General features: G+C 46.2%; 1 protein-coding gene across 7 annotated transcripts in view; it reads right to left on the bottom strand.

Moving 5' to 3' along the window:
* WDR59 (WD repeat domain 59) overlaps window positions 1-20590 on the bottom strand; it is a 49608-nt gene extending 29018 nt beyond the window's left edge. For 4 of the 7 annotated variants that reach the window (XR_005952384.1, XM_041400735.1, XM_041400740.1 and 1 more), the window contains exons 1-11: window positions 20056-20590; window positions 15859-15908; window positions 14166-14301; window positions 10857-10942; window positions 9893-9973; window positions 7795-7832; window positions 5802-5890; window positions 5218-5334; window positions 4178-4255; window positions 3282-3438; window positions 1497-1576 (exon numbers count right to left, since the gene is read on the bottom strand). Coding sequence is in view for 6 of the 7 variants with exons in the window: in XM_041400735.1 (XP_041256669.1) it covers window positions 1497-1576; window positions 3282-3438; window positions 4178-4255; window positions 5218-5334; window positions 5802-5890; window positions 7795-7832; window positions 9893-9973; window positions 10857-10942; window positions 14166-14301; window positions 15859-15908; window positions 20056-20109 (966 nt within the window). In the remaining variant the exon portion in view is untranslated. The other 3 variants (XM_041400739.1, XM_041400738.1, XM_041400737.1) reach the window with 3 other exon arrangements.
* Between the last annotated feature and the right edge of the window lie 19 nt (window positions 20591-20609).

Here is a 20609-nt window from a genome sequence, read left to right as displayed (position 1 = left end):
AAAAATAAAGGCTCTGACATGAATGGACAATTGATTTAAAGAGAGGAAGGAAATCAAATGTTCACAAATATATCAGGTAGGAGAAAAGGGTCATTTTTCACAGAGAAAGTTTGTTACAGACCTGCAGAACTCCTGCAGGATCTGTGCAGGGACACATGCTTCTCAACATATTCATTAAAAACCTGGAATAGGAGGTGAATAGTGACATGACCAGGTTTGCTGATGCCACCAAATTTATCAGGGCAGTAACAAGTGTGGCTGACTGCAAACAATCACAGAAGGACCTTACAAGGGCAACTGTATTAAAATGAAAGATGTTAGGCTCAGATAAATATAAAGCAACATAAATAGGGGAAAAATTACAAGCTGAAAGTTCAAGCTGAGGGAACAAGATGTAGAAGCAAGACTAAGCTGATGATTTCATGGAATTATGCCAAACAATTTACAAACTAAACTGAGTACTGAGAATTCTTTGGAAAGAACAAAGCTCAGATCCCCATCCCCAAGGTATATACTAGAACTGAAAAAGGGTCAGGAAAGGCAAAAGGACAAAGTTCTAGTACAAAGGATGAACTAAATCAAGAACTTATGACTTGAAAAAGGAGGCAGCTGAGAAGGATATGATGCAGACCTACAGAATCGTGAGTAACATAGAATATAGCCCATTTAATCTTCAACTGAATGAAATTAGGTGGCAAAAAAAAACAAATGAGCTGGTTTTCCACATAACATGCAGGAAAGCCATGAAACTCCTTGTTGTTTGATGTTTAAGGTGACAAAAATTTACTTAGGTCCAAGAAAAAAAAGAACAAGTCTATGGAAGTGACACTCACCAAGCTCTATCAAATACAAAGATGCCAGACTCAATGAGCCTCTAAGTTGCAAACAGCAGGAGCCTGACAGGGCATTTGAGAGAAACATCACTCCATGTCTGCCTCCTTATCCCCTCCCAAGACATCAGCTGAAGATGTGACAGGGCCATGTGGCCCACTGTGGCCATATGAACCTCTGGTACACGCCAGCACAACTGTTCTAGTACTTGCATCAGAATCTGTAACTGCTGCAGATCCACACACTCACAGCACCCACCCCAGGCTTAGAGGCAATGGGAGACACAATGGGAGGTAGAGGAGGGCACAATGCCTACCTGGCACCTAAACTGCCAAGAAGTAGAGTCTTGTGGCATTTTAGAGGCAATGCAGGCAGTAACTGCCCTCCACCTTCTCCAAACAAACTTCTGCCCTTAATGTTAGACCATAAAGCAGCCTTGCACAGCCACCGAAACTTTTGAGACACAAGCTCAAAAGAGAAGACCCATCACAAGTCTCCTTGGGGATGTTTTTGGGCTGGAGTTGAAGAGAAAAGTGAAGCAGCAGATGGCTTCTGTGTCTGCAGCTCTATGATACCAGAGGACTGACTGGGAGTGCAAGGAAGGGGAGGTGAATCCAGCCTGTAAGAAAAGCATCTGCAGTTCAAGAACCAGAGCGTCCACGTACCCTCTGCAACTGAGAGTCAATCCGCCACATGCGCAGGGTCTGATCCCGGGACCACGTAACCAGCTGGTAATCCTTACAGCCTGAAGAGGACAGAAACAATTAGAGACCCCACCAGAAAACAGAGACTATCTCAGCCTTGTGTTCAGTGTAAACAGATTCAAATAAGCCAGCAGGCACATCCAATGGATAAGGAACTAAACTGAAAGGCAGAGCAAGTCCTTTTCCGCTTCAAATTGACCCAGGTACAACAGCCTTTGTGCCTCCCCACACCACAGTCACTACACCTCTAACAGGATGTGATTTACAAGCCAAAAGCACCAAGTACAATGAATGTGACACAACCAGAATAAACAAGACCCACAACAATGTTGATTTAAATAGAAGAAACAGTATAGTAAAAAAAAATGTTTCTCAACTATAACTGTAAAGTGAAAATATCTTTTAGTTAATCAAATCTATTTCAACAGGTAGATGTTTTAAAACATTTCTAAGCAATGAGAAGATGTTTCTGCCCTTTCTCTTCTTGCTTCTGAAAGAGTTGGATGATGCCAAGTTCAGGTTGTAAGGAAACAGATCTAACCACATACTATCTATCAACAGGCAGAGGTACACAGACCTATTTATGTCCATGTTTAGGTCTTGTGATACAGTTTTAGGTTTCCCTCGTCAAACAGCTGCTATAGTTAAGAATTTGCTGCTGCACAGCTGCTTCCTACACCCCTCTGCTGAGGCACAGGGGCTGTCTAAATACAGCACAACAGACTCTGTGGAAGGAAATTTGTGCTATCTTGGTTGTCTCCACACTGAAGCAGACTTGGAATGTTTGTATGATTGATTTATGTTGCTTGAGACAAGCAAGAAATCCAACCCTGGGTAAGTATGTATTAAAGCAGCTAAGACAACCAACAGTAGCTCAAGCCTGCTTTAATGTTCATTCACAAACTATCTTAGCCTGTGCCTTCAGATCCTAACACAGTTCTCCATTGCTCTCCTCTTTCTGAAAGAGGAAAAGCAAGTTATGGAGAAGGAGGTGGCTTAACTGAATGGCCCCAGCAGCTGGTGGGAAAGGACTGGACCAGCACTTTCACACAGCACTGCAAAGCTGTAGCACAAGCAACACCAAAGCCAGACGTGCACATTCTGTCAGTGGCAGCTGAGGTGCTGGAAACAAAGCTGTGCTCTGTGTAGTTATGCAACCTCTGGTATGGAATCTCCTATTCTTAGCTGCTTACTCTAGGAAAATTTAGTCAGGACTGAACTCTAACAGCAGACTCCCTATCCCATGTTATTCTTCCCTTGCCTTGCAGCAGACAAATAAGGTGTGCTTGCTGGGTCTGTGGTCTGGGATATGCTGGAGGCTGCTGATCCAGGCCATGATATGAGGGGTTAACTGGTTAGCCTGCAGCTCTGAGTAGGGAAAGGGTGCCTGCACTCATGCACCTATCTAATAATTTGCACCATTTATTCTGAAAGATTAATTTAAAAAGAGACTCCCAGGAGAGTGGAAGCAATGAAAGTCACCACTGACCCACTCAGCCTTTGGTAGATTTGCTTTGTTAGCATGGAAACAAGGCAGTGCTTCTGTAAGCACTGTCACATAAAACCAGTACAGAACAGCTGTAGTTTGAGGAAGGTAATGGGAGGCAGGAAGGTGGGCAGGAGCTACTTCAAGGAAAGGCAAGAGTCAAAAAGCAACAGCACTGCAATCAGGAGCCAGGTCTCCACACCCCTGGTTAGCTGACAGCCACAGTGTAAGGAAGAGAGCACATTCAACCCTGAACTTACCTTCTTTCTGCTTCCTCCACTGGAACTCCAGCACCACATCATCATGTCCTACGAAAGTGTGGACAGGCGTGTTCAGGTCAAAGACATTCCAGAGGAGGAGACTGTTTTCCCGACGGAGTTGGGGAACCATCACTGTCACCAGTCCATTGCTGAAAGGCTTAGGGAGAAACACCCTTCCAGTTAGCCATGGAGAGTTCCCATGCTGCTATTATCATACTCTCATTTTTCCCTGTTCCCACCAACACAAATGCAAAGGTTTTAAATGAGCTCAGCACAAAACAGAATCAGGCCAAAATCTGGGAAGGTGCAAGGCAATTGCTGTGCAAAAACACTGTGTTTCAAGGGGTAAGATGTAGTACACCAAGATACTGCATGCAGCTCACTTAAGACAAATAACTTCTTTCTGCTGCTTCCTCACTTTCCATCTGTGAGGCTGGAGGATTTCACCACTGACTTTTCACTGGGAATCCTTACTGCAATCTGCCTGGAGCTGCAAGAACTGCTACCTGGGGACTGAGCCCCAGCAGCTCCTCAGGGTCACGATGCTCAAAGGAACATGGAAACCAGTCCTACATCCCTTGATGCTTGGACAGGGAAAGGGGATCAAGATTCAAGGCACAGCACTGGCTTCAGGCCACATTCAGACCTCTGGGGATTATGACTGATATTAAGAGCCTTAGCTTCACTTGGGTGGGTGCTCGCTCACTCCTTCTCCTGAATGCCCCCACTGTGGACCCGGCTTTTCTACACCTTTTAGGCACCAAGAAAGATTTTTAAAATCAACTTAATGTCCACAAGTAGAACTGGTGAGAAACCCTGTGGCAGTTCTTTAGTTAATGTCTCTTGGTGCATTCTTCTCAGAGCACAAGTGGAACTGGTGGGAGTTTCTCACTGACCGTGTATCTTGCCTTCCAGACGGGAACCTGGCAGGGAAGGATATTGAGGTATTTCCGAGGCTGACGGTAATCCCAGAACTTGAAAAAAAAAAACAACAAACCAAATGAAAGGCAAGCAAAGGCAGGAGTCATCTGGCTATACTTTCAGGCTGTAGTTTTCCATGTGGCTTGCAGTTAGCACAGACCAAACAGCACGCCAGGGTGCCCACAGCATCATTAGTAATCCCATTCATTAACAGCAGAGACAGCCCCAAAGGACAAATACCAAGCTATCAGCATCTGGCAGCATCCCTTAGAAAATGAGTGACTTGGGGTCATATTCACAGTGATCATAGCTTGAGTAATTAGAGCAGGGAGACAGGCAGCCTGCTTGGGCTTTCAGAGCTACAAGGTACCCTGCAGGCTGCCAGCCAACGTGCCAGTCCAGGCTGGAGGCAAGCCCACCCTGCTGTTACTGCTAATTTTCTAATGAAGAATCTAACCTTTTGCTTTGCTAGAATACACATCAATTGCATTTGCCTCAGAGCCTAGCTCAATGTGAATGAACTCCATTTGGCTGACATACAAAGCACACGATTTCCCCCCAAGTAAGAGGCCCTGCACAGCAGTGCTTGCAGGCAGTCTCTTACTGATAATCCTGTTCAACATGAGTTTGTAAACTCCAGGGGCTGAAGTATGTGTCCCCTCAAGTTACTATAATCAGCTTGAGGCTGGCAACATGCATTTCTGGAAAAAGGCTCTTCTGGCATGTGTGGTCTGTTCCTTTCTGGCAAGCAACAGGCAGAGACAGTTGTTTTCAGCTTCAAGGCTGCCCTAATCTCCACAGACACGTGACAAGCGTATGTGCACCCATTCTTCAGTGACCTCTGCCTGTTCTGAAAGTGCAGTCCTGGCTCAACATACCAGGTGACCAGAAACTAAACAATAAAGATCCAGGTCTTGCCAATGGCAAAGCACTTCCCAAAACTTCAGCAGCAGCAGCAGAAGGGGATCTGCTCCACCACCCTTCCTACTCCCTGGAATTCAGAAACAACACTTACCCTGACAGAGTTGTCCTGGCTGGAAGTGGCCAGTGTATACTCATTGTCAGGATGCCAGTCCAGACCGTGGATTTTGGAGAGATGAGCTGCCAAATACTCCACTGCAGTGCTGGGTTTCTGCAAGGAGAAAGGTTTCTGTCCTTCTCAGCACAGGACACCTGAAATTTGGTCTAGTTCTTTGGCATAAAAAGAGACACTTTAACCAGGGCAAGACAGTTAGAACAACCACCCCTGCTGGGGAATGGCAAATAGCTCAGCAGAAGTAGTTGAAGAAAAAAATCTTGTGAAGGTATGGCAAATTCCAGTCATCAAGTGCAGCTCTAACCACACTTTATACTCAGTTCAACAGTTAAGTACTATGAGATCAAAAGGAAAATGGTAATGGGTACAGTCTCTGAGGAAGGAGGTTACCTACATATTCTCTTCAGACTCTTGGACTCCCAATTCTCTCTAGTTTAAACTGACCCACAAGAGAGATCTGGGATAAAGTAGTACATTTCCTTAGTATTTATCTGTCACCAGAGGACTATCTGTATTGGGTAGGTGGGAAAATGTACAGACTGTTCAAAAATTCCTCAGCTTACCCTTTTGTCCCATATTCGGACATCCCCATCGTGGCTTGTTGCTAAACAGTTGGCATTTTTCTTGTTCCACTTCACCTGGGAAGCTCCAGCTGCAGCACAAACAGAGCAGGCCAAAACAAGCAATTAAAGAGAAAAGAGCACAGTAGTCCCATTGCCTGGACCTAGAGCTGCTCTTAGCCCAGGAAAGGCAGTTCAGAGGAAGCATATCCCAGAAGCAAGCATGAAGGATGGCATGAAAATTATTAACTCCTGGTTCCTCAGTGTATCATTTGTATCCTCAGGACAGCAAAGTTTTCCAGTTGCATGCCTAGAGATCTTTATCACATCTTCTTGCCAGGGGCTGTACCTGATTAGCTCCAATGGAGGAACTTACTCCAGACCAGAAATGTAGGTTCATCACCTCCTTCCCAAATCCCCTCGATTTTTCTTCAAGCTACTTTTAGGTGCTTAGGGCCTGTTTCACCTCCCACCACCCCCCATACTATCAGCTGCTACACAGGCAACTAGTGCTATTGATCTATGATTAAAATACAGGTGTAGGAGAAGGCTGCAGTGCAGGTGACCTTGGGTGTGACCAGGTAGACTCACTGGATGGACTAGAAGATCCATCTGTCAAAATATACCACAGAAGTCAAAGACACCAATGACAGTATAAAGAAACCGGATGATGGTCCAGATATGACTTATATGTGGTATCATGAGGGACTCAGTTAAATCAGATGATGGGTGGTTATTTCTAATAGAAACAAAGCACAGTTTCTGTTAATGTGGATTTTCAGGTATTGTAAACATAATGCATCTGTTCATCCTTATTCTGCCAGTATTTTCAAACCTTCTGAGCTATCACAAAGGTGAGATCCCTGAGAAAGCTAAACAGATCTCAGCCTGCTGCTATTCCCCACCTCCACTACCCACCTCCTGCTGCATGGTGAACAGATTCATCCTGACAACCTGGCAAAAGCTATTCTGGGGGATAAAAAGCTGCAAATAGACTGCCAGTTGATTGATTTGATCCACTCACTGAAGGGTACACAAATGTCTGGACCAGCATTAAACAGCAGCAGGCACAGGAGGAAGGAAGGAAGTAAGGAAGCTTTCTGGGGAGCAGGCTGCTGGGCTGGCTCAGGCGTGAAACCTCACCCCAGATACCAGAACCGACCACTGCTTCTCTCTGACTCAGTAAGGTTTTTTTGCATTTCTGTGACAGAGAGGTTTGATGGCTGGGAGGGGAATGGGAGCTGCTGCAGATGATGCTTAAGGAGATGTAAGCAGCAGAGCATTAGAGTCACACATTGTAAAGATTGCTCCAGTACTGGGGACAGTAACTCAGAGAAAGGACATGTTGCTCATCATCTGTGCCCTGTCCCAGCTCCAGCCAGTGAGGACAGACACACAGCACCTGCCAGCTGGTGGTATTGCAGGGGCTGGACACACACCTTGCCAGCAGCCAGGACAAGAGCCTTTCCAGAGAAAGCACAGCCCAAAGACAGCACCTTGTGTGCTCCCTGCATGTTGCAGGTGCCCTAGGGAAGTGGATGCAGCCAGCTGCTGTATCCAACCTGAGTGAGTGAGGGGACAGGCTGGCACAGAGAGCTGCTTGAGGTATGGTTTAGTTCCTCATCTGATTCAATCAAACATAAAAGGATGTGAGGAAATTACAGACAGGCAACCCAGGACAAGCAGTGCAGCAAGGTGGTTAAGCAGGGAGGGAGCTCCATGTGGCCATTCACCAATGCTGGGGCAGCAAATCCAAGTTCCCTAACTGCCCTCCATGCCTGGGAACCTCAAGGGGCTCCACATCTCTTCTGAATTCTGCTTCTCTAAAAGGAGTGAACTGGAGCCTCGCAGGCTGCTCCTACAGAGGACAATCACAGCAGTGGCACTCCTGCACTTTGCCACGCCTGGCCTTGGAGCATGAAGGGAGGGAAGAACAACAGAAGGGGCATGCAACAATAATGTTGTTTAATACCTACATCACACACATCAGACTTACCAACTGCAGAGAGTGAGACCGTGGGCTTCCTGGTGTCTCTGAAATACAATGTGGCCACTGTAAGTACACACAGCATAGTCCAGCCTTCCCAGCAAGCTCCCTGTTATTCCAGCACTAAGGTTATTGCTGCCTTGGGACCTAACGTACCTTGTGCTTACCAAAATACACCAGCATTAAATGGAATAAAGGTGACCAGCTGGAGGACAACAACCACCCTGGAAGTGTTCAAGGCTGGGCTGGATGGGTCTTGGGGCAACCTGGTCTACTGGAAGGTGTACCTGAACTTGGCAGAGGGATGGAACTAGATTTTTAAGGTCTATTCCAACCCAAACCTGTCTACAATCCTGTTTTGCCAGCACATGCAGCAGGAAGTTTAGGACAGAGGACAGAGCTGGACTGGACTAGAGGGAGGAGAAACATACACAAAGTGTGGCATATTGCAACTGGGTAGGCAAGGAAACAGGGCTCATGAATTATTGCTGTGGGAAGCAACTAAACAGCCTTTCCAAGGAGGATTAAAGGAACAAACAGAGCTGTGGAAGCACTCAACAAAAGCCACTGATGTGCTCGTGGAGCCTTTGCAGATTCTGATTCAAAGCAGATGGAGCAGTTACTACAGAGCAAAAACTTCATGTGTAGCATATAATACAAAAATTAGTAGAAAATCAGCCCAGCTGTGTGCAGACTGAATTTTGTCTGTCTACAAACCAAATTTTGCAGCGGCAGAAACCAGTGTGGCATCCTGACAACTCCCAGCAGCCAGGGCATAGATCAAGGCAATAATTTACTTCCTGGCCTTGCTCCTCAGGATTTCACCTGCTCTTTCACGAAAAGTGACAGTGAAAAAAAGGAATATTATCTTCAGCTTTTTCTGCTTGCTTAAAAGCAGAACATTTTCTGGAATGGACTGCACCCCTCCCTTTAAGAATTTCTGCCTAATCAAAAAGTTATTTTGTATGAAAAATTAAGTGGGGAATTTTCAGCTGCCCCTACTGCAGGGCAGTATCCTTAGGGTATCATTAGAGACAGTCACTTCAGCAGGATGTTAATTTGCTGGAGGCCAGCAGCTCCAGCACCTCAGTGCCACAGCAAGCTCAGAGCCTTTCCCAGCACAAGTGGGAGGTAGAGGCTTTCAGAGACTGCCAAAAGGAGCAGTTCTGGGCAAGTGATACAGGCAGACACGAAACAATGGAAGGGCACAATAGAGTTAAAGGAGGAGTTCTGATAACAACCTTCAGACATCTCTATTTTTTCTTCTTGGCATTAAGATAGTATCACAGGAAAACAACCGGTAGTTATTGTATCTCTGTGTCTTTTAATTACACATTAATAATATATTGTCATTCTCAAGCACCATTTAACCAAGGATCTAAGTGCTTGTTCATAGGAACTAAGCAAGCCTCCGGGTAGCCTGGTGCAGTGGGGTTATATAATTATCCTCCTATTATAACTGAGACAGGGAGGCAGAGAGGAACAATGTGATTTGCTGGGGGTCATAAAGAGTTGTACAGCTATCAAGAGAACCCAGCAGTCCCAATACCAGCTCCTTGCTTCTCAGGTATAAAATCTGCAGCTTAAATTTGGACATCTAGTTGGAAATATCTGCTACCCTGAAAATACTCATAGCAGAAAGCAACACCAGGAAACAAGGGAAGGTACAAACACGAAAACCTTCCTGAATACCACTGCCAGTCTTCCCACCACTGAGGGAGAACCAGCAACAATCAATGAATTTAGTAGAAAATGGCTACAGGATCATGAAATGGTGCTCATTAACTGAGCTAAAAAAAAAAACCCAGCAGGTTGAGGAACAACCTTGGGCTCCAAGAAAAGCTTCCAAAGAAACATATGAAGTGGGCAGGGAGTGAAGCCAGACAGTTGTAGCTTAACTGTACCACTCTATTGCCCATCACTGACTCTGAAATGGCTTGAAAATAGGGGAGCAGAAGTCATTCTTGGAAACAATGGGAAGTAACTGAAGCCCCCCAGAAGCACAGCTAAAGAGCAGCTCCCATCAGGGCGTGCTTTGCTCGGCAAGCTGATAATAGAAAAGAGCCCCAGTGATTTCCCCAAAATGCAGAAACATATTGATTCTTACTTGATGTCCCAGATGTAGATGTATGTGTCCACAGAACTGGTGACCAGTAGGTCTGGCTCAAACACTGCCCAGTCCAGGTCACTGCAAATGCAAAATCATAGATCAGTAAAGAAAAGCACACAGATGTTGCATCAACTTTTCACAAGCTGCCAGTACATTCTCCAACAAATTCACAGCAACTCCATGACATCTACTGAAACTTTTAAAGTAAAAAGCAAGATCTTAATAATTTCTCTAAGTAAATTCCAAGAAGCAATGAAATGCTCCTAAGTAAATTCCAGTGAAGCATCCTCCTAGTCCTGAACTTTACAGCTACCGTGTGTGTGCTCTTTCCCCTTCAGGCAAAGGGACACTGTCTCAAAGAGTTCTCTTTGAGGATTGTAACCACACATCCTTGGCATCAACCCCTCACTCTGGGATGACTCCCTGTTGGGTACACCAAGTGCACCTGGGACACAAACAGCCTCCAGTCAGCCCAAACAACTGTCATTCCAAGGGCTGCAAATACTTCCCACATCAGGAGCTTGAGTAAAAGCAGTCCCTCAACTGCATTTCCAACCCAGCATTGAAATGCGACCTTAAAACAAGAGGCACCACTGTAACATTCTCTAAACTTAGTCTTTGGGATTACCTGCCTTAATTAAGCTGCTATCACACAGAAACACAGCTGGGATTCAATTTAATAAACATGCTATCTGTTTCCCAGATGATGGCTGCTGCTCTTTACAAGGACAGCAGCCTAAGGCAAAGACATTCAAGCCATCAAGGGCTAAGTTGATAAACTGGGGGAGCCATGAGAGGGTGAGCCACTTCAACATGACATCATCACTAAATGGGAAGGCAGTCTAGTCCAGAGAAATGAGTGAAAACAGAGCCTGAGTGGGGACAGGACCAAAACATTCAGCTTCTAAGAAACAATGCATTATTTTCCACTCAGCAGCCCACAGCATTGCTTGTTCTTCACCTGATCACACGTGTGTGTCCTTGCAGAGATGTGCAAACTTCCCCATTTCCTTCCTTCCACTTATACAGGTCAACACGCTGATTGCTCTGCAATTAGGTGGAACAAAAGAGAGACAGTCTCAGGCCAACAAGGTAGGACATGGATCTGTGTGTTAGGACCAGGTTCCCTTCACTTTGAACAACCTCAGTTAGCAATGAGTCATGCTGTGATTAGCAAAGTCTTGGCCCAAAGCAGGAGAGCAAAGATGAAATACAGGCTGCAAGGACTTTCAAAAGCTTACACTTTAATTACACCCACTTAAAACTTGAGATAAACTAGAAAAGGAGAAAAAAATCCCACATTGCAAAATCTTTCCATGAAATTATGTTCTCAGAGTCTTTATTTCCTAACAACATGCTGTAACTGCAGGCAACAGGCAGACAAATTCTGTCTGCAGGAATACCCTGCCAGTCTGTCAGATTCACAAGTGGAGGTTTTGGTGAGGGGGATGATGGATCACCACTGGTCGTCCTCAGCTCTCTCTCATTTCCCTTCTGGGATAACCAGGGCCATTGCCAAACACCAACAATACAGTCCAATGGCTTCAAGGACACCTCCTCAAGGGGACTCCCCCAATCCTTGCCAGCCCAGGAGAAAAGCTTTAAGTGTGTATCACTGGCTGTAAAAAACAACAGCAAACCAGATGTATCAATGACAATATTATTCAGGGTTCCTTCACTCATTCCAGGAATAAATCCTTGCCCAAATGCAGCCACATGCAAAGTTACTTGAAACTAGTTATTGTGCTGTAAATTCATGTTCTGTCTCAATCAAGGTTCACTTCAGGCCAACCCAAGTCTAATCTTTCTGGGGCTGGAATTGCCTTTGTGGGCGCATACAGAGTACCAAGCACAGTGGATCATGACCAGAAATTCATGCAGATTTTGCAAAACCTGAGAGAACATGACCTTAAAATGTTATTTTCATTAGCCCCCTCTTTTCAGACTTTTAGGTAGATGAGGGAAAAGATAAGAGACCTCACAGAAACACACAGTTGTTGAGGTTGGAAAAGACCTCTAAAATGACTGAGTTCAACTGTTATGTTACAATTTTTGTGGCAGTTTTTTTTTTGTGGTGGTGGATTTTCTTCCTACCCCAAAGTTGCTTCATGTGAATTTCAACTTGCAGATAGATAAAACATTACAGCTTTCTTTGAAATGAAAGGTCTCATCCCAGCTCAGCAATAATATATGACATTTCTCTAACTGCTCACAGCAGGGCTGCACAAGAGCTCAGGGCAAGAAAAAACTCTTTGTATGTTTCTCATTGACAGAAGTATTTAAGGGGTAGAGTGAAATCACCCAATGGGATTTACCCAAGACTCCAGAGACAAGACACAACATAATGATCACCAGAGAAACTGCTCCTCCCAACAGCAGCATTTTCTAAAAAACTGTGATTTCCGTAAGTATCAGTATTCACTTCCCGCAATTTAATCACCCCCTTGCTCAAGAATCTGTGGCCACACAGAAGAAAAAACAAGGATCTAGGATTGAAAACAACAACACTTCTGAAACAACAGCTTAGGAGTCCCCAAAAAAATGCTTGAGCAAGAGGGCAGACACAGCCAAGCACAGCACAAGAATTTGCTCCAGCTCTTCTGGAAAGAAGCTAAACACAAGGACAGATTCCCCTCTGCCTGTACCACTTCCAATTAACTGGACTGCAAACCAGATGATGCTGCTGGCAAACAGGATGGCAGCCTTTTACATCCCTTTTCCACTCACAGGGATGGAGAAGGATAAGACCCTTGGGCTGTTTACAATGCAGTAAAATGGCTTGAAAGGTGGTATTTTTGACCCAGACTGAAAAAGCTGCCTGATCTCACCTTGGGGATTTCTGAACCAGTGTGTCTCAGCAACTGTGTTCAAATCCCCAGAGCATCATAGCATCTTTGTTCATAAACAGAAGCAGCAAGGTTTGATGCCAGCTACACCTGGTTTCAGCCTGGAACAAGATGGGTTCCTGTGACCACTCAGAGCAGCAAGAGGCAGGAGTGCTCAGATGGGCGAGATGGGCACAGCTCTCCTTTGCAGCAGGGTCCTGCTCAGATCAGCATGAACTCATCACTGGATATTGTCTTCAGAGTGTGCTTGAAAAGAAGCTTTCCTGCTCCACTTGTGGCCTGGCCAGTGCATTTCCTTACTCGGTTTTGGTTTCCACAGACTGCATCCAGAAGTGGCACTGAAGGACACCTTTTTGCCAGTTTTAGTAACTCTCTGCTCAGGAGAAGACTGCTGCTGGAGGCACCTTTAAGGCATCAGTCATGTGCCAGAGCTGGAAAGAGACAGGCTGGGGAATGTCAGAGAGCAAACAGCCAGGGGCTCCCAGCTGACAGCACCAGTCCACTTTTAAAACTGCCTTTAATTAAAAACATAGCAAATCCAGGAAGCAAAAGGAACAAAAATCCTAAGAAATCACCTTCAACTAGGTGTTATATCAAAATAATAGACAGAGAGATTTCTCTATCCCTAGCTAGTCCAGGACTCTCAGGCTATAAAAGCAGACAACACAGCAGAAAGGGCAGCTCACCCTGGAAACAGTGTGCACCTGGCTGGTGCCAATGGCCAGGCTGCTGTGGGTGATGGCTGAGATTTCCACTGGCAGAGCTCAGGACCTGGGTGAACAAACTGCAGAGCACGCAGGCTGCTGTGGGTGATGGCTGAGATTTCCACTGGCAGAGCTCAGGGCCCAGGGTGAACAAACTGCAGAGCACAACAGACCAAGTACAGAGCAGAGCTGAAAACTGCACTCTGTCTCACACAGCCATTACTGCTTCTTCAGCCCAACCCACTGCCCCATGGAGCTCCTCACTGATACAGTCCATGCCCAGCTGCAAACCCCAAGCTACAAGTCAGTATTGACCTGTGCTATTTACAGACTGCGTGGTGCACCACAGCCGAGCAGCAAGGCAGGGAGGTGAAACCAAAACAGCACAGAGCAAGAAATTCAAGAAGTGCACAAATCTCAGAGTGGAAATCGGAAAAAAAAAAGAGCACTTCCCTCAGAAAAGAACCATTTATTTGGCATAGTGTTTTGTAAATGACAAGCAAGCAAAACCAGATGCAACTCTGACTGCCCAATAACTGAGAGCCATTCAGCTGAACACCTCACTGGCAGTAAATCAGAATCAGGCCTTGATCTTGCAATGTGACTTGCAGAAGCATGTCTGTGCCAGCTCCACACAGCCTTCCAGCTCTGCAGAGGCTCACCCATGAAAGGAAGACAAGGGAAGAAGATGAGTTACAGCTTTTAAACGAGTGAACTCACCGAAGCTGCAAAGTAGTAGGCGTAGCTGTCGTGGGGGTTCCACTGCACCGCCCCAATGTCCCACTTGCTCTGCCGGGAGATCTTCCGGTGACCCTCGTTTGGTGCATCCAGGTTGACAATGTAGAGGAAACGGCGGCTGCAAGACACAGAACAAAGGGGCTGCACCTCACAGGACTGATCTCAAAACTCACACAGAGCTCACAGCCTTGTGTCTAGAGGCACAAGAACCAGAAGAAGAGAAGCATTTCATGAGACAAGTGAAAACACTATTCCTGAAAATGCTACATTTGACTACATACTTCAAAACTGACATAAAAAAACTCATAATCCCACAACAAAGACAAGACATGCTGAAAATAAAAAGGATCTGCAAATGTAATTGATAGCTTACACCACAGAAAAACCCAGATAACTTGGATACAAAAGGAAGAGCTGGAAAATGGTGCAAATACATTCAAACAGGCTTTGCAGGCCTAACGCTGCAGCAGCAGAGCCTAAGTGGCACAGTCCCAGAAGTGCAATGCAACAGCTTCAGCCTGGACAGGTTGCTCTGAGCAAGAGTTAATGAGCCTTGACAAAGATGATTCTACGTGGGTGCTTCTTTCCACACCAGTCTGAGGGCTTGGTTCCACCAACAGTACAAAAACACCTGCACAGAGCTCGTGCTCAGCTGCAGCAGCTTTTTAACGTGGGTGGACACAGTCCTGCACAGATTTGATTCCATTACTTACCTGAGCTAACTCTGTATGCAGCAGAAATAATTCTGTGTGATGGCAAACCTGAGCTCATACATCCTGCTGGATATGGCCAGCTCCCCACAAAGCAAGGTATCATCCTGTGTTATTCATCTTACAAGCAAGAGAAACTGGCCAGAAATAATTGTGAGCTAGCTGAACCCTATGGAGGACCAGCATCAAAACATAATGAACCCTACATAATTATCCACATGAGCATCATCTCTCAGCTGCAAAGTGACCACACAGCTGCTCTGAGCACTGGCCTTTCCTCCTGTTATTCCTGTACAGCACTGCCAGACTAAGGGTTTACATGGAAGCAAGCAAGGACTTGGTTCCCTGAAGACTGACCAAAGATTGGCTATACTCACATGATTCTAAAATGAACATTCTAATTGGTGTGTCAATTGTGTCACTGACAGGGGGACAGGAATAGCTGTCAGCACTGAAAAGCAGGAGCTGGAAAGGCACTGCTGAGCTGGTTGAAAACTTGCTCTGGAAGTGGATACATAAGACCAAGCTCTCCTGGAAGCTTGGGCAACTTGGAAGTCTGTGGCACATACTGTGTTTGTGAGTATCATTCCACACTGAACTAGCAGAGAAGCAGGTCAGAGAGCCCCATGGGAATGTTTGAGACAAATTTTGTTAGGAAATAATCTAATCCATATTTCAAGACAATCCAAATAGTACTTCATGATGCTTCATCTCCCATATGGGGATTTGGGAAGGAATTTACCAGGAAAGCCACGCCAGTATTTTATTGTGCTCTTGTTGCCGTCTCTCCAATCTGTATCCTATTGGGAACATGACCCAGAATCAGCTTCATTAAGCCTTGAACAGAATTCAGCTGCACCTTTCTGAAACAATCCATCAACCCTGCAGCTGAGGTCAGCCTGAAGGTTGCTGGTCTGGCTTGTGGAAATGACTGTCACACTTCTAACGGGGACTGTCACACTCACCCCGAGAGAACAGCGCGCTGTCCCAGGCAATCCACTGACATCGCAGTCGCCTGTTAAAGAGAAACACAGAACAAAATTAAATAATACCTGTCAGGTCAGCTGCTCAACCAAACATATGGCTTTAGGAAGGAGTGCAGGAAAGTAGCATCTCCTTAAAGTAGCTCAGAGGGGCGTAGTGGTTGATTTTGGGATGCAGGACAGCACACAGAAACATCTTTGTTAGCATAAACCGAAAACAAAACCTGGCAGAAAACATTATGAGCACTAAGACCTTGCTCCCTTCTTCCTGCTATGGCAATCACAGCTGCAGCCTTTCAATCAGCAATCTCTAATAATCTGTATTAATCAGCCTCTGCTCCTGCTCAGGAACTTTCTCTCTCTTTCATTGCAGGGCCAGATTTAATTATATATGTACTGGGAGAATGAAGTGCAACCATTTGTGTACAGCTGGTCTCCAAAAATGAGAGCTGGCCAAGAGGCATCAGAATTTACTTTGCATTGTTTAAAAGAAGGCTATGAGATAACTTAAAGGCCATTAGAAAAAAAAAATTAAAGAAGGACTGTTTTGATATTGTCTCCCCCTCTTTCTGTGCAGAATATACTGGCTGATCATCTTTTTTAAATGCCAAGACAATAAAGGAAAATTTTACTTGGAAAGCTGAACAGTTCAGCCCATAAACACAGATATGACTTCAATAGAGTTTTAAGCATTCACAGTACCAAAATCAGAATATGCCCCACATTCTTCACACTAACTGCTGTCATCTTCAAAGCCGCCTCTCTGAAGGCTCAGGATGTATCTCCTGCTGCTGTTCAGGATTTTAAGTGCTCTCAGCATGGATGTAACAAGACTTCAGGATGTCCCACAGTTACTACTTACAAGCATCACTAAAACCTGACAGACAACACAGAAATCCCACTCTTCAGTCAGATCTGACAGTAGAATATCCATCACAAATTCTGAGCTGTTTCAGCCGGGGCCCATCCCTTCCTTGCAAAAACCCCAAGTGAGGGAAAAGCAGCATCACAGACCCATTGTTCTCTAGAGACCACATGGCAAACAGCTACAGCTGCCTGCAGAGCTTCAGCAGGAGCTCATGGTAAACCAAACCCCATTTCACCACTTTTACTGTTCCAGGAACAACCCCCTTTCATTATTTTTTCCTAGGCAGCAAATCAAATCTTCTGGCGAAGTTTCCCTAGTCTTAAAGCTACTGCTGTAAATAAACAGCTAGTTTTAAGATCTCTAAATGATAAGGAAACAATTCCAGCTTTCTAGACCCCACAGCACTTGCAAAACACAGAAGAAAACCTGCAAAAAAGTAGGTTGCTGAATCTATATAAAAAACCAACCAAACAAAACAAATCAACAGAAGAAAGAACTCTTCCCAGATGGTACACATTTTTCTTCTGAAAAACTAAAATGGGGATCACTAAAGCCACTTCAGTAATCAGAGCTTTCTCATGTGATAAAGATCTAGTCAGGAGACATATTTCATACAGTTGGAGCCCTCTTTCCTCAAAACAGAAAAAAACCACGTCAATTTAAAATTATTTATAATTTCATATATAAGTTTATTTTTCCTAGTGTTGGCACCAGGGTCTCATAAGTCCTTACAAATTGTTTTCAATAAAGAACACTGGTAAACTGTTCTTTTCCAGGCACCAAGCATCACAAAATGTAATGAACAATCTGAATGATGTAAAAAGTTTCACACGTCAGGCTGCTACTCTGATGGGTCACAAATTAGGTTGTTTCACAGCAACAAACAGCTCCCTGTGATACAAGAGCCTTATCTAGGCACAGGAAAAAAAAAAAAAAAAAACAAACAGCTGCCATTTAATGTGCTTGGTACAGTGATATGTCAGTCTTCACAGCACAACCTTCCAGAAGAGGGGAGCTGAAACTGAACAAACCAACCTGAAAGCAGTTTTTATCCCAAAACAACACTGTGGATAGCTAGAACTGCTGTTCATGAATAACAATGACAAGAGTAAGCACAGCAGGAGCACTGCACCATTTGAGAACCCATTCTGAAGCCACAGCCCAGGCAGCATCTTCCCAGCCTTCAAGCATCTACTTTGGCATTCCACTTGATTTCTGCTAGGCAAGCCAAGGAAAACTCCTTTTCATGTCTGAACTTTCATTAGTTTCCAAATCAGCTTCATTCTCTCCACCTGAAAGGCAACACAGCAAACCAATTTGACATGGTTATGCTGTTTATCAAGAGCTGCAAACTCTTGACAAGCAATACCAGTTCCCTGCATACCTAACCTCCCATCCACACATTGAGCTGGTACAAATGGTTCCATTTCAGCACTGGGTGAGTTTTACTCTCCTTTTGATAGTGTCAACAGCCCAAGAAGAGCCTGTGGGTCCTGTTTAAATCAGAAGAGTACACAGACTGCCATCTCTGTCAGCTTGTACAGAAAAATGACACTTGTAGGTAACATAGGCCCCAAAACACACAGTGATTTTCTGAGGTGGTACAGGCTGGGTGCTGTAGCCTTCTCATGACACACTCCAGCATGGTGAACAAAGACAACTGCAGCGCTTGCAGAGGTGTACTGGCTATAAATGTAACAGCTCCCCCCTCTTTTGATTCTTGTTTCCATTTAGGTTGTTTTTGGGGTAGGGATTTTGGAGATAGTGTGGCCTACATGCAGAGCTCAAGACTGGCACTGGATGATTTCAGCCAAGGTGCTCCAATTTCTCAAGCTCAGGTCTCCCACCTGCAAAAATGTTCCTGCAGACTCCTAAAAAAAAAAATTCAGACACAAATATATAAACAAGTTCAGCCTGGAGCAGCAGCCTGGCAGCCCCAGCCAGAGCAGTTCTCTGGTTTCATATGGGACAGCAGGCAGGTCAGATCAGCTCCAGGAAGACCACACCAGAGTAAAGCAAAGTGACTGAAACCCCTGTGCTCACCCTGTGCCACGGTTTGTGCCAGTGCAGGAGTGACACTGAAGCCAACTGCTGCAGCATGGGATGGCAGCACCTGTCCCTTCTGCTCCCACACACCAGACATTATGAGTAAGCAATAAAGTCATGAGGCCTCCTATCTCCTGAGCCAGATGCAACATGAATCTGTGGTGTAGGAAGATGTGCCCTCGTATCTCATTACTGGCTTCCTGAGGGCAGATCCTCAGCAGCAGACGAGGCTGCTTTAACGCTTCTGGGAGGAAAAATAATACAAAGGTTTTGAGGTGCAGAAGTGAAAAGCTTTGTGAGCTTACAGAGGGTAGGCTGGATGCAGCACACAGGGTTCAATGCTTCTGTTTGCAATGGTGAAGGCAGAGCCCTTACTGCTCCAGCACAAGAGGACAAATGAGACAAGAGAGCTTCTAGAACTATTTTTAAAAATCTTTCTGGGTTTCCTGCTGAAGTATCTCATAGTTCACCCACTGTATCAGCCTTTGTTAAGATATTGCCAACACCTTAGAACCCCCACATTTCTTAGAACAGAATCATAGAATCCTAGAATGGCTTGGGTTGGAAGGAACTTTAAGACCATTTTCCTCCAAATCTCTGTCATGGGCAGGGATATCTTCACGAGGTTGCTCAAAGCCCTGTCTAGCCTAGCCTTGAACACTTCCAAGGATGTAAGAACAACTTCTACAACAGCATGTGAGCAAACAAACTCTGTGCTGAGCTCTACTACCACCATCAGCTTCAAAAACAAAAGCTGACCTTTTTGCTATTCACAAAAAAAATGTAAGTCACTTTTTATTTTAATCAAGTAACACCCAGCAATTTATTTGGCAGTGAGACAGTAGCTGTAACAGTCTCTGAGAAAAGCGACAGAGCCATAGAATGATTTGGGTTGGAGGAGACCTTAAAGCTCCTCTCATTCCAACATTCCAACCCCCTGCCATACGCAGGCACCCTTCGCCAGACCAGGCTGCTCAGGGCCCCATCCACGTGTGGGAATTGGCAATGTAGTATCTCAGGCCTGAAAACGTATTAAAAAAAGATACAAGACCTAATTAAGATTACACATTAAGTGCCCCGTGAATTAAGGCGTTATCTCCGCGCAAAGGACTCCAGGCCGCCTCGGCCCCGGCCATCGCCGCCGAAAGGCCCCGCGGGGCCGCCGAGCCCTCCCGGGCCGGGACCTCCCCCCGCTGCGCTCGTCACGGGCCGGCCGGGGGCTGCCCCCGCGGCGCGGTGATGCGGCAGCCCCCGGGCCCCCCGACCTGGGCGTCGCGGAACTCCACCACCACATTCTCGCTGCTCCAGCGCGCCGCCATCTTGGGCCGCCTCGGCGGAGCCTGCGCGGCACCTGCGCACTTTAGGGCGCCGTGCGGGGACTGCTGGGAGATGTAGTCCCGCCGTTCACCTCCCCCCACCCGCCCCCGGCCCGGTGAACTGGGACAGCGAGTCCCGTGGAGCCGGTGGGGGTCCCACGGCCCGAGGGGGAGATCCCCGTACAGGCCCGGCCTCGCCGGAGGGGCTCTGGCCGCAGAGGCCCGAGGGTGGTCTCAGCCCCTCTAGGGAGCAAGATGTGTGCGTGGCGTGGGTCGAGAGTTGTGTTCCGCGGGGCAGCGCCCGCTCGTCGGTGCGGTGGCGGCTCCGCGTCCCGCGGCGGGGCGAGCGCAGCGCCGGGCGGCGGCGGTGCACGGGTTAAGGGCGGCGGGCCGGGGGGGCCGGGGGCGGGAGCATGCGTGCTGCCGGCCGCTATTGTCTCCGGCGCGGCGCCCAGCACCAGGCGGCGGCCGCAGCGAGGCCGTGCCCGGCTAGGCACAGGAAA

The sequence above is a fragment of the Onychostruthus taczanowskii genome, unplaced genomic scaffold, assembly GCF_017590055.1.
Source record: "Onychostruthus taczanowskii isolate IOZ18803 unplaced genomic scaffold, ASM1759005v1 scaffold18, whole genome shotgun sequence".
Taxonomy (NCBI): domain Eukaryota; kingdom Metazoa; phylum Chordata; class Aves; order Passeriformes; family Passeridae; genus Onychostruthus; species Onychostruthus taczanowskii.
The sequence above is the reverse complement of the archived record's forward strand: the minus strand, read 5'-3'. Positions and strand labels throughout refer to the sequence as shown.